This window comes from Apostichopus japonicus, chromosome 21 (genome assembly GCF_037975245.1).
Source record: "Apostichopus japonicus isolate 1M-3 chromosome 21, ASM3797524v1, whole genome shotgun sequence".
NCBI classification, from domain to species: Eukaryota; Metazoa; Echinodermata; class Holothuroidea; order Aspidochirotida; family Stichopodidae; genus Apostichopus; species Apostichopus japonicus.
The window spans coordinates 13744637-13758207 of NC_092581.1; the positions used below are offsets into that span (position 1 = coordinate 13744637).

The 13571-nt window shown below is 35.8% G+C and overlaps 1 protein-coding gene across 2 annotated transcripts in view; it reads left to right on the forward strand.

Moving 5' to 3' along the window:
* LOC139963062 (dystrophin-like) overlaps positions 1 to 13571 on the forward strand; it is a 237055-nt gene that overhangs the window by 154854 nt on the left and 68630 nt on the right. For both annotated transcript variants that reach the window (XM_071963541.1, XM_071963540.1), the window contains exons 32-33: positions 2325 to 2468; positions 12437 to 12595. In XM_071963541.1, coding sequence (XP_071819642.1) covers positions 2325 to 2468; positions 12437 to 12595 — 303 coding nt within the window. The remainder of the gene's footprint in view (positions 1 to 2324; positions 2469 to 12436; positions 12596 to 13571) is intronic.

The window sequence follows — 13571 nt, forward strand, 5'->3', positions numbered from 1 at the left end:
TTGTCTCTGTCAGTAAAATGCCCCATTCAGGGATTTCTCAAGGTTATATTTCTGAGCGTAGGTGTTGATAATGTTGTTCACGGAAACACCTTTATGTAAACCACAAAGATCTTTTGACACCTTGAGGTATGGCATAGACTTTTAACTTTTAACAGACAATTATTAAAAGTAAAATATGGCACAGTGATGGTATCACAACTTGATATATAATTGTAAATGTTGCATCCAAAATCATTCTGGAGAAAAAGTTGAATTGTATAAAGTTTTGGGTTGTGATACCACATTGTGGCCATAAATTTCTGTGAGAGTTGGGAGAGCTACGGTAGTGATGAATGGTGCGGTCTCAGTGTGTAAACGCACAGTCAACCAAGAACAAGTAAGCTTTAGAAATATTTTTTTAAATAATTAGAAGTTTCATTCCGAATGTTTTTCAACATAGCTTCTCTGGATGAGGATCATTTCTGTGTTGTAGAGGCATAGTCTTTTGTGCATATCACATCCTGCATTTTGTGTGGGAATTTTGTGTATACGATATATATGCGGGCATTTTGTGCATATGATAGGTGTGGACATTTTTTGTATAAGATATGTTCGGGCATTTTGTGTATATGATATATGGGGGCATTTCTATGTATGAAATATGTGGGCATTTTGTGTATATAAAATATGTGGGCATTTTGTGTATATCAAGGATGTACATGTAATATGTAGATAATATCATCATGTCGAGGCATTTTGTGTACAGGTATACAAATCAAATACACTCCTTTTCTCAGTGTAATCATCTCAGTGGATTAGCATACTTCAAACAGCATTTTGCACTTTTCGTAGCATCACTGTCAAAGCATGCCCAGATGTGTACAAATATTTTCACAAAAATGAATCGCCCTTATTCTATCTATAAGAGAGTTATGTGTATAGTGGTTACAACTAGTTAGCTGTGCACTATATCAAGTTATTAAAGATAATTTATTCCAGACAACTTATGATCACAGTAAGGCATAAATTTAAATGAACAAAGAGTGCATTTCTTTGTAAGAATCCTTCCTAAACAAGAACTTATTCTAGGGATACTTTGCAACTGAAGATATGGATAATTTATTTTGCTCCAGGACATAAAATTACGTCCCACAAAATTTAAAGTGTTGGTTTATTTTATTCCAAATATTGTCTAATTTCATACAAGTTTATATGCATTTAAGTAACAGATTATGTTTTCAGGTCAGTGCATGGGCATCAGGGGCCAAAGGATCGTCTTTTTGCTTGTTCAGCTAAGGGACCCTCTCTTCAACATCACTCATTATTTATAAGCACAGTCTTGTGTTTATTGACCTAATTTTACAGCCTAAATATGCCCTCAGAAGGCACCATTTGGCATTTGCATTTTACATTTTTTTTTCGGGTAGAACCCACCCCCCTCCCTCTCTCTCTCTACATGATGTACCTCCACCCCACCCCCCCCCCTTGCATCCTTGAAATCCCGTCATGCCACAATTTAGGTAACATGGTCTTTCCTTCTACTTTCCAGTATGGTGTCATCAGATTTAGAACTAGCAACTTACGATGCAAAGTGTAAATTTTAATCATGGTGTAGTGTTTCTGTGTTACACCTATTAAGTGAATTCTTCCATAGTTTATCAATCCAGACCTTTCCTAAATGTGTCCTACTTTAATACCTAATAGTACTTTGATCATTGTTTTCTTGTTATTATATATTTTAATATTTTGACAATGGTCAGTATATCTTACAGAGAATACAATCAGATTATCATATATGATAAAGTATCTGAAAGATTAGTTTATTAGGGTCAATCTTTAAACTCTTGTATACAGATTATCAATGGAATAGCTCAACAATACCCACACAATAATATTAAACTTATTCACAGACAAAAAAAAAAAAATAGAAGTATCAACTGACTTTGCATATTGATATAAATGGCTGACTTAATAAATAAATACACCCATGAAGAAAAGACAGTATTTAAAACCGCTGAATCAGCAGGTAAAAAGCATTGTATTACTACTAGGCCATTGTTTGACATGTTATTCTGTGATTTTCTGGGGGTTGATCAGTTTTAAACTATAGGGTTAAGGTGATCATTCAAAGAGATAGTTGTTATAATCTATTGTGTGAATCTTTTGTGCCACAGCGGTGTTGTAATGTGTGTTAGCAACAAACCGTGTTATAGTCTTTGCCTAGAGACGGCTTCCAGAAAAACAGTAAAGGGAAGTCACGATGTAATACCGCAACATTTCTGGCTTTCCGAAATATTAGATATCAGAACTGCATTGGAACTTTTGTCTATCCCTTAATGTTGCAGAGTTACCAAGATCAAGTTAGCAAATTCAAATTGGACTTGAGAGATATTAAAGACTGGCTGGACAAAGCTGAGAAGAAAGTGATAGAATCAGAGACCATGCCTCGAACCCAGCAGGCATCCGATGAAGAGCTTGCATTTTACAAGGTAAGATAACAAAATCAAGTATGCCCTAAGGTATATATGGGCACGAAATCTTCTAGATGAAGTAGCTCTATTTTGGTAATCATTTCACTAAATTTATGTCACCACTTTCACCTTAGATTTACTTTCTTTTGTATTTGGCGGGAGGGAGAGGGAGCGGGCGGGGGGGGGGGGGTTGGATTGGATGGAGAGGAGTACAAGTGGGAGCAAGAGTTCCTTTTCTAACAGATTAATAGGAATTTAAGCAAGAATCTACATAGTTTACCGGTGTGTACCTTTTACAGTGTAAATATTGTCAGTGGGCGGTAGCATATATATCAGTCACTTACTTGCTTCTTTATTAGCTACAGTTAATACTGCAGTCTACATCTAGCTGTGTACACTATATATATATATATACAAGTGCTCCTTTTCCTGGGTTTTTGAGTTAGATGCTGGTATTTACCTAAGGGATGGAGTACTTAAATTGTTAGCAATCTCCCAAACACTTACCCTTTAGAGTATGTATGTGTATAATGTGTGTGTCATGTATACATAAAGAATTACCTTCTATCCAGCACAACAGGGATATAGCAGTCTCTGTATCTCTCTCTCTCAGATAGTGTAATCTTTAATCCATTCAAACTGATCCAGTATTAGTTTACATGCTATGCTCTGTAGTAGACCAATACTTGTTGCACTATAAATCTATCTATCATATGGAAACATTCCATTGTGAACATTTTCTCACTTGGAGAGGATTTGTAATAGCATGTGATAGCTAAGTCAAGATAGATTATATCTCTTACTCAAGTCATTTTCCACATTTGCAATTTTGTGGTAAAAATGGAAGAAAAAAACAAAGTAAGTTTTATTTCTTTACATCTTCAGGTAATTAATACTATTTATTGTAGACCAAATTCTTCTTCTGTTTGTCGAAAATTTTCCGTCATTCGGACTTGCGAAGATTGGAAAGTTGGGGAATTTTACATTTATTTGAGTAGAGATGAATTTCTAAATACCAGAGGGTACAAAAATAGTTGTAAAACTTCAATAATGCATTTGGCTGAATGAGCCATACTGAGTGTGTAGTCATTCAATTATGTTGTATGGATATAAAATGTATTGCTAGGAAGTGCAAATATGTCAAAGCATGAAAAAAATGATTTATTTTCCTTTGCTCATATATTTTTGTACTGTTTTGAACTTTTATGTGCGAGACACTAATTTCCTTATTTGGAGCAATAAAGTTTTACTTACTTACTTACTTACTTACTTACTTACTTACTTACTTACTTACTTACTTACTTACTTACTAACTTACTTACTTACTTACTTACTTACTTACTTACTTACTTACTTACTTACTTACTTACTTACTTACTTAGCATAACTGTGTAAACTCTACACAGGAAATAACTTAAATGTTCAAATTTTGTGTAGCTGTTTTTGAAGTTTCTGACATTGTTTACTCTTAAGTACTATGGTTCCCTGTGTACAAAACTGCTATACACCTTTGCACTTGGATAGCAATTTGCCTATACTGTATAGCACAATTGCGATGCAATACCGATAAGTTAATCCCCTGCCGTTTGAGTCGTAGTAAATGAGGCTTCTGTCACTTTCCTATGTACAGTAATACTATGTAAATTGTATAAAAGGATCCATATTCGCGGCCTGTAAGCATGAAAATTGCAATGAGTTTATAAGCAGCAACCACCGTGCCTCTGAGATTTCAATTAATTAAATCTTCCAAGATAACATCGTCGTAGACAGAATGATTGTTTCACTATCGTTGCCGGTACATTTCAAGTGTCTGTTATTAGAGGAGAAGAAATTGCGGTGATTACACATTATGTAGTCTGACGACGCTCAGATTAGTAATATCGTAGCGAAAGTCAACTGTGTGTGTGAAATGGATTACATACGAGTTAAACTGGTGAACGTTAAAAGAAACTGAAAACAAGGAAAAACTGGCTGTTTTTTTCCAGATTCATGTGAGTCTTGAGGCATATCTTTTTTCTTTTTTATAATTTGGTGATTTCTGATGCGGTATCACGTATTGGGGGGGGGGGAGGCTAGCGCAGACAGCAATAACTTGACGAAACCTGTTGGATTGAACTTTCAGTTGTCTTGAATCTGAGACAGCTTAGCCTTTCTTTTTTAAAATCTGGTCTGCTTTAGTTTGTATATTTATTTAAAATTACAGACACATTTCATCCTTAATTTTTTAATCTCTTTTGACACAGTCTATGTCTGATGTCATGTTTGTCATGGTGCGGTGCAGTACACTGTTATTTTTGGCTGGTTAATTTTCTTTTTGTGATTTGATCTTCTCAGGTTAGATTACTTTATATTGAGAAGTTGGAGGGAGGAAGGGCCAGAGTAGGAGAAGGGACTGGGGGGAGGGGGATTTGGAAGGGGGGAGGGAGAATACTTTTTATGAATATTGATCATTTCCAAATATAATCTGTTTATTCTGTAGCACCCAAATTTTCAATACTATCTGAAACTTGCATATGCTTTTATTTTTGTGACATAATTTGCAGAATATCAACCAAATATCAGAGTTGCTTGGGTAATATAAAATTCATAACAAAATGTGTGGGAGTCGAATCCCCGACAGCTCTTGTAACATGAACTGTTTAAGATAGTTACAGTATGTCTGCATGAAGTATCTGTCATTTGCACTTGTAAACATCCTACAGTAAGTAAGTGGATATGTAGTACCAGTGATTGTCATATACTTCTCTGCTTTCACATACATATGGGGGTCTCTTATGCACAGATGTTGGAATTATATGAATTATGCATCACAGATTCAACCATACCTGAAACAGTTGCAATGAAGCTTTGAAAATGCGTAATGACAATTTTAAGCGACAACGTATGCAGTTTTATCCTCACAGCTGATAACTACAGTATGAGAGGGTTTTTTTTTTGCTGGGCTGAGATCTAAAGAAATCGTTATCTTTGATTGCATTAACTCAGAAAAGCAACAAAATATGCATATTTGTATTCCAGAGGGGTATATTTAACTCCACAATGAATGCCTAATAGTATATATGTTTAGTTACAGCTAGTAAAAGACAAGGTTTGATTAGAGCATTGAGAAGATTTTTACAAGACACATCCAATATTTGAAGTATCAAACATTAGGTGCATTTGGACTGGCAAGTTTGAGTCATTTATTTAGTCAAGTTGACTTTCCATAAACCTGTTAACACACTTGCATAAAATAAAATAAGCGACAACGTATGCAGTTTTATCCTCACAGCTGATAACTACAGTATGAGAGGGATTTTTTTATTTGGGGGGGGGGGGGGCTGGGCTGAGATCTAAAGAAATAGTTATCTTGGATTGCATTATCTCAGAAAAGCAACAAAATATGCATATTTGTATTCCAGAGGGGTATATATAACCCCACAATGAATGCCTAATAGTATATATGTTTAGTTACAGCTAGTACAAGACAAGGTTTGATTAGAGCATTGAGAAGAGCATCCAATATTTGAAGTATCAAACATTAGGTGCATTTGGACTGGCAAGTTTATGTCATTTATTTAGTCAAGCTGACGTTCCATAAATCTGTTAAAGGGTGTGAAGACTGGCGCACAAAGAAACGTCTCATGCCGGTAATCTGACCTAGTTTCGAATGAGGTGTAACAGAAGTGTTAGACACCACCATCGATCCCAGAAAATACACACACAGCTTGCTACTGTCGGTAATTAGACACTAGTGTACAGTCAATACATACAGCTACGGTCAATACCCACAACACAGTGTACATAGCAGCGTGGACATCTCAGGTCTAGATAAAAGATAACAAGGTATCAAGTTTCATTAATGTCTGCATTTTGTAGCGACAAGAAGAAAACATCACTTGCAAGCAACGGAAAGTTAACTTTTTCAGAGCGCGGCACTCAGTTTGGGGCGAGTCTTCAATGCCTTTAACACACTTGCATAAAATGACGGCCTCCCTCAAACAGAAACTCAAGTCTTTTGTCACATTTGTGACACTGTGCGTGTATACAGAACCGCTCATTGAAACTTCCCATTGTCTGTTCATTGCCTAAAAGTTGGCTTTTCTCACCATTTAAGGTGCCAAATCTTTGATTGTTGTCCCAGTTCGGTATTCCTTAGTGATCTTTTGATGGTGTCTACTAGATTTGGAGATTCTATCGGGTTTTCCTTTTTTTGGCTGTTCTCTGTTGACCTTAAAGTCTGTTGTTTCTGCTGTCAAACTCTTGAATGGAAGTATTAAATCCCATTATATAAGTTGATTAATTATACAAAATAACCTTGGACTTTTAGACAGATTATGTCAGTATTAAAGAAGGAACCGAGATAATAACAAAATGTTTTGTTTTCTGATAAAATGTAGTAATTAGTATATTTAATAATGGAAGACATGGAAAAGTGTGTCTAGGTGAGAAGTCTAGATCATTGTCAAGCTATACCTATGAAAGTTGCCATTGGATCTCAAGATTCTGTCCTTGATACCCCAGATTAACTGTGTAGATCTTTATATGTATACAATTTGCATCAATTGTCATAAGTAGAATCACACAGAAATACGACTTTTGGATAAAAAAAAAATTCCAAGCGAGACAATGTAACATTTTGTTTTGTGTTAGTATAAACACATTCTGATCCCAATCCTCCTCTGTCCCTCCCCCCTCTTCCATCACCTCCACCCAGGGGGGTAGGAAGCTTCCAAAAAGTGGGGGCCACAACATCAGAGGGGCACTTTCTCATTCCACAACCACCACTCGTAATGCTACAAACCGATGCCATATCACTTAAATATATATGATGTGTTAGTATGCTATCAATACTATTATGGTATTATGGTGCACATGAATAATTGAAATAAAATATTAAAATCAACAAAGGCTTAAGATATCCAAAAGACAGTTCTTCATCAAAGGGGCACATTTTATTTGCCAGTAGGGCACTTTTGCTATTTTGCAAAAAAGTGGGGGGGGGCACATCTCCCATGCAGTGCCCCCAGCTCCTACCCCCTGCCTCCACCCAACATTAGTTCCACTACACATTTTGACTTGCAATGGAACTTTTAAAGTATAAAGTTTGATTTGATTCTTGCAAAGTGTGAACACACAATATGGTGATAAAAATTCTCTGCATGCCTATTTCCTTCTGACCCTTCAGGACTCCTTTCCCAGGTGAAATTGGTATGTCCCCCCCCCCCCCCCCTTAAGAAATTGTACCTTCACATGTCTTCCTTAGTGCATCTTTGATGATTTGCGACTTTGGTTTGAAAAATTGTCCTAGGTTACATATATTTTTAATAACTTAAAATGCAGAGTGTATTTTGGAAGCAATCAAGAGAAATGATATTGTTACAAATGTACTGTTTGCTCATACTTTCCCTTTTTCTCTTTTTACCTTTTTTTCTTCTTCTGTAAAATCCATGAACCGCAGGAATAATCTTTTAAACTGGAATATTGATTTAGTTGGTTATTGCAAGGTAGCATCAATAAAATATCTCCAAGTTTGATTTTCAGAAAGTGTTGATTGGGGCACAAGAAAAGGGAACAACTGTTAGTCTTGAAATGAACCATAAGGATAGGTTATCATGATATATGCTGTGAAACATGAGATGTTTGATGCTGTGATATATGTATAAATAAAGTTCTCGCAATATTGTTGTGTACCTTTATGCATATAACAGGCCTGTGATTAAAGATTGTTGCTATGTCCTAAGTCCTTTAGAATCTACTATGCAGTGTTAAAATGCAGTCAGTTGTTTTATAAGAGAGAGAAATATAAGCTCACTATCTAATCAATGTGTTTCATTATTTAGAATTAAGGTAATTAGCATGAGGAAAGGGGGGGGGGAGTCACAGGAGGGGAAACATGCTTGCTTTTTTCAATTCTGGGTTTTCAAATGGAACTCAGTTTCCTGAGGTAAAATAAATTCCTTACAAATTTGTATTCCTTGTTATCAAGGTCATCAACATTGCATATTTCTTTGCTATTTTGAAATAATTAATTTATGTGATTGATAGCCAAACTCTAATTGTCAAAGTGTCCCCCATTCTTTTTTCATTATTATTAGCAGTCCATTCTTTTTTAATTTTCAACCCAAGTCTGTAAATGATAGAGAACATTTAAAGTATATACCTCCTCAGTGTTATAAATTGTTGCCAAGAAATTTCTCATATCTATCTAAGCATTGTCCTTCTCTAATATACATTGATAATATTATATTATTATGACTTGAGGCTTTGCTGGAACTTAAATTTAAACACCAACCTCAAGTTCACCCACGTTCCTAACAATAATGAGCAGGGACTCTGATGTGAGATTTGGGGCCGGGGGAGGTGGCCCCGGGATTCTGACCTATGTCCACTGATATTGAAATTGCGGCCGTTGGTCAGACCACATCGTTATGAAAGTTTTGGCTGTCAAAGTTATTGGGGCCATGGCTTCTCCTTCCACATAGTGTTGGGGTGTTTATATCGGTAAGACCGAAAGATACTACTCAAGAGAAAGGACCTAACACAGGCTAACCATTAAAGTGAAAGTTGTCCTAGGCCTAAAGGCCGTAAACAAAATAGGGAGATGTGATTGGCTCATGATCTGTTGGGCGGGGTTTGCAAATTTTAGTTGGAGTTTGTAGACATCAATCAAATGAAAACATCATTTTTGTGTTCTTTCAAATACTGTTACATTATAATCCTATATATTTCAGCATTGCTACAGTAAAAGTTATAACAGATCTTTCTGCTTAGCCCTCCGGTCCTCTGAAAAAAGACTGATATATACTTTTCTCTCAGCTGCGTGCAAAAATTGCCAAACAACATTTTGAACTTTGAAATCGTATATCGCTTAATAGACATGATTCCTAGCTGTTAATGGGGTGAAAATTCCAAAAATTCCTGTGGATCAGTTTCTATTTTCCTTCTCATGTGTCTAATCGATCGAAGTTTGGAATCTTTGTGGATTTACAGAGTTCCAGTCCAATTTCTAAACCCTTTGTTGTGATTTCTTTTTTGGGTCATTCGAGAATTTGTCGGTGCATAGCTATTGTAACCTACCTGTGGGTGGTAGTAATAAAATACCAAAACCGGAGATTCCCCAAATCAGTTTGTGAAGGCTAATCAGAGTTGAAACAGGGACACTCTAGCCCTAGGGGTGTAGAAGAGGTTCCAAAGTCATTCCCCCTCCACAAAACTGAATGCCAAGCTATCAAGAAGCTGTCATATTTTGGAATTGTTACTTTCGCTGGAGATCTTTGTTTAATGAGAAGAGTTCTCTTGTAGTTTTTGGAAGCCCAATTGATGTTATCTGTAGGTATGTTATAATTAATAAGCATACAGAACAATGTATGGATTCATTATTGTGTATTAAATTGGCTTTTGTCAGAGTGGTCAGCCTTCTCTCGTTGTGTCACAGTGGCCAGAATAGTATATCAAGTAATTTCCGATGCCAGTTTGTTTCGTCAGGTGAGGGGTGTCAGTTATGCAGTGAAAGCTCTTCAGCAGTGTCCCACTTGTCGAGATTGCTTGAAATGGCGAAAGAAGATTTTGAATAGTGCTGAAGGATGACCGGTGCATTCACAATATTTTTTAGCATGGCAGTATATTTCATTATCGAAAACAGTGAAAGCTCAACTATCAAGAAATTGGTCATATTTTGGAAGTTTACTTAAAATGCTAGAGGTCTTTATTTAACCTTGCATCGTTCTATATAACTTGGCTATTGATTGATCATGTCTTTAGGATGCTATTATCAATCAGGACACCACAATGGAGAAGAGAAGTTTTCAGGAGAATGTTCGTCAGTCATACCTTTATTACAGCTCTTCTGCAGTGTCTCCAGTATGAATGAATTGGTTTGATATGGTCAAAAGGTTTTGTAAAGGAATTTGAAGTAGATAACCAGTATTTTCGTGAGTTTTTAGCATCTAGAATTGTTAGTATCCTGAAAAACAGTTAATGTTAAACTGTCAAGAATTGGTCTTACTTTTCTTTCTTCTTTAACTTCCATTGCTGGAGCTCTGTGTTTAAAGGTAGTCAGTATAGGCCCCAAATTATAGCATGCTATAATTGCTAGAAGTTTTAAAAAAGTACATTCCTGGAGGGTCTTTTCTTTCCAAATTGTTTCTCAGACATTTTTAAGGAACACAAGATGACTGAATGTCTAAGTGAGGCAGATTTCCTCCAAGGTTGTAATAAAAACAGTTCAAGAATTTTGAACAAAGGTGACCATATTTGAATATCTAGCATATTTGGAGCCAATACAGCATACCTTTAACTGGAAGAGGAATTCTGTTGTATTTTGCCGAGGGCAGCTTGATCAGGGTACTTAATCAGGGGGGAGATTAAATAGGGCAGAGGGAGGATTAATGAGGCTAATAATTCCATAGTTTATGCATGTTAAGAATTGCTTTTGGTTCCCTGAAGGGCTTTCCTGCCCCTTCTGATCATCAAAACTGTTTTTCTCAGACTTTTAAGTTCTTGTACTTTGAGGGTTCGATGGAAAACTATATAAGCAATTATCAAGTGATAGATGTTGGCAGAAAAGTACTTGTTGAGGTTGGAACATTTTCATTTATTAAAACCACTTTAAATAGTAAATATTTTTAAATAGGAGTACAAAAACATATCAAATATCAAGAAACAGCATGTTATAAAACAATTCAGATATAAATGTATAAATAGTAAGTAAGATTCTTGAAAGGTTAATGCATAAAATGTATAATAAATGACTAAAAGTGATAGTAGAGTTTCTAAATGATGGATGAATAATTGAAGGAATCCCTGTACAGTTGAATTATATATTTAGGCAAGATATACAGATTTCAGCTGCAATCAATCAAAAGACCAATAAGTGGAACATGGAATGGGTGGTTTTTGTTATTCTTAATAATTGTGTCCGTCATTCTGAAGAATTCACTCCTAGCAGCAGGAGAGACCGTTCTTTAACTTTCTAGCATACTTGAGGCAGTGCTCAATGACCTTTTATCACATGTGATGTAATGGACTGCTATTTGTGTACAAACCATTGTTGTTTGGAGTATTGGGGTATGAGCAGATTGTATTTATTCTCGTTAAGTTATATCTTGTACTGGCTTCTGGACACCAGATGAGTAGTAAGAGTAAACTGGATGGGTACGAGTACAGGTATAGAATTACTCATAAGTGTGAGTACCAGGGTCTCAGCAAGAGTATGGTACTAGTATAAATATATGATTTACAAATATAATTACAAATCCTTTAGTGTGAGTACAAGGCTCTTAGCATGAGTACGGGTATAAACATATGATTTCCAAGTATAAATATGAGTACAAATCCTTGAGTGTGAGTGTAAGACTCTCAGCAAGAATACGGGTACTAGGTATAAATATATGATTTACAAATATATATATGAGTACAAATCCTTTAGTCTGAGTACAAGGCTTTTAGCATGAGTATGGGTACTAGGTATACATATTAGATTTACAGGTATAAATATGAGTTCATATTCTTTAGTATGAGGACAAAGCTCTCATTATGAGTACAGGTACTAGGTATTAGATTTCCAAGTATAATTATGAGTATAAATCCTTGAGTTTGTGTTCTAGTATCAATGCTAGAGTTCCAAGTATTATTATGAGTACAAATCTCTGAAGGTGAGTACAGCAAACAATGTATGAGTACAATGAAGGACTCACTACCAATCTTCAGGACACTTAGTCCTAAGGTTGCTAAGTGCCTTCATACTATATGCTGACACTTCATACATAGTCATACTGCAAACTTAGCATGACCTTAAAAAGAAATGCCAAAACGAGCAGGTTTTTTACCCTGATCACAGTCCTTAACTCTGAACAATCTACATCTATCTGTTATTTTCAACTCAAGCAACTCATTTCTGAAGCGACGATAGTGATGTTTAAATAGCACACTAATGGCTTTGGAAGGCTGGTGGATATTGAAATTTGAACAGTGTTTTGCTATGATCTCACCCTCTCCATTTCTAGCATCTTCAAGAAGAGGTCGAAGATTTGGTTCCAAAGGTCGAGGATGTAAGAGATCAGGCCCTGGAATTGATGAAACAAGGAGGAGACTGCAGGAGATCGGCGGAACCAGACCTCATCGCCTTGAACCAAGGCTGGGAGGACATTTGTAAAAAGATCAAGGTAAAATAGCTAGCAAATCTTTCCTTTTAATATTAAATAGAAAAATAATCATGCTTCTTTGTATGGTATATGGTACTCAACAGGCTCATCACTGTGTTGGGAAGAAGCAGGTGAAATATATATAATTACCTTGCTCAAAAATTATTCAATCCCTTTTCTTCGAGTTTTAACTCGTTTGCCACTTGGATCCCTACATGAGTAAAGTATCTCATGGTAAGATACTACAGTAAATATTTTGCTTGTAGAAAAATCAATCGTAATTTTCAGTTTTTTTAGTTTGTCGTATATTGGAGGCCATTTTAGGTAAGATGTGGAAATTTTTCCCCAAATTAAATTAACACTGGTTGTGTATTTTAGCGAGCATCTTCCTCGGGTAACATTTATACAACCCTGGGGAGAGGAGATAAAAAACTTAATCCATCTTTACCTTGCTACAGGCTTCAGCTTTCATACGCATGTGCAATTGACTCTCAATGAGAAATGGACATCTTCATCTCATTTTACTCAATTTTCACTTTTCTTGACTCAAAACTGTAAGAAAAAACATTGATCCGTGCAGGAATGTGTGAATGCTTGGTTATCATAGTCACTTCTCATATCAGGTTCTTTAGTAGGTCATCTTGGAAAAGTGTAAAAAGGATGGTTTTCAAACAGAATACTTGGTTGTGATGCTTTTTGATTTGTTTGTCACTCGTTGCAGTCTCCTATCTGGTTATGTAAACTTTTTTATCACCTTTGTTAACATCATAAACTGAACACGAAAAAGCAGCATTTTAGAGATTTGCAAGTATTTGCTGTTCTCCATCACATGATCGAAATTGATGTTATTTCAAATATTTTAACAGTTTTATGATGATTTTTTTGGGGGGGGGAGGGGATGTCATTAAAATATCTGATTTATTATTTCATATTTGAAGAGCCCTAATCTCGCCATATTCCAACAGTTGTTGCTTCTCTTCAGTAGCACTACAGTAGT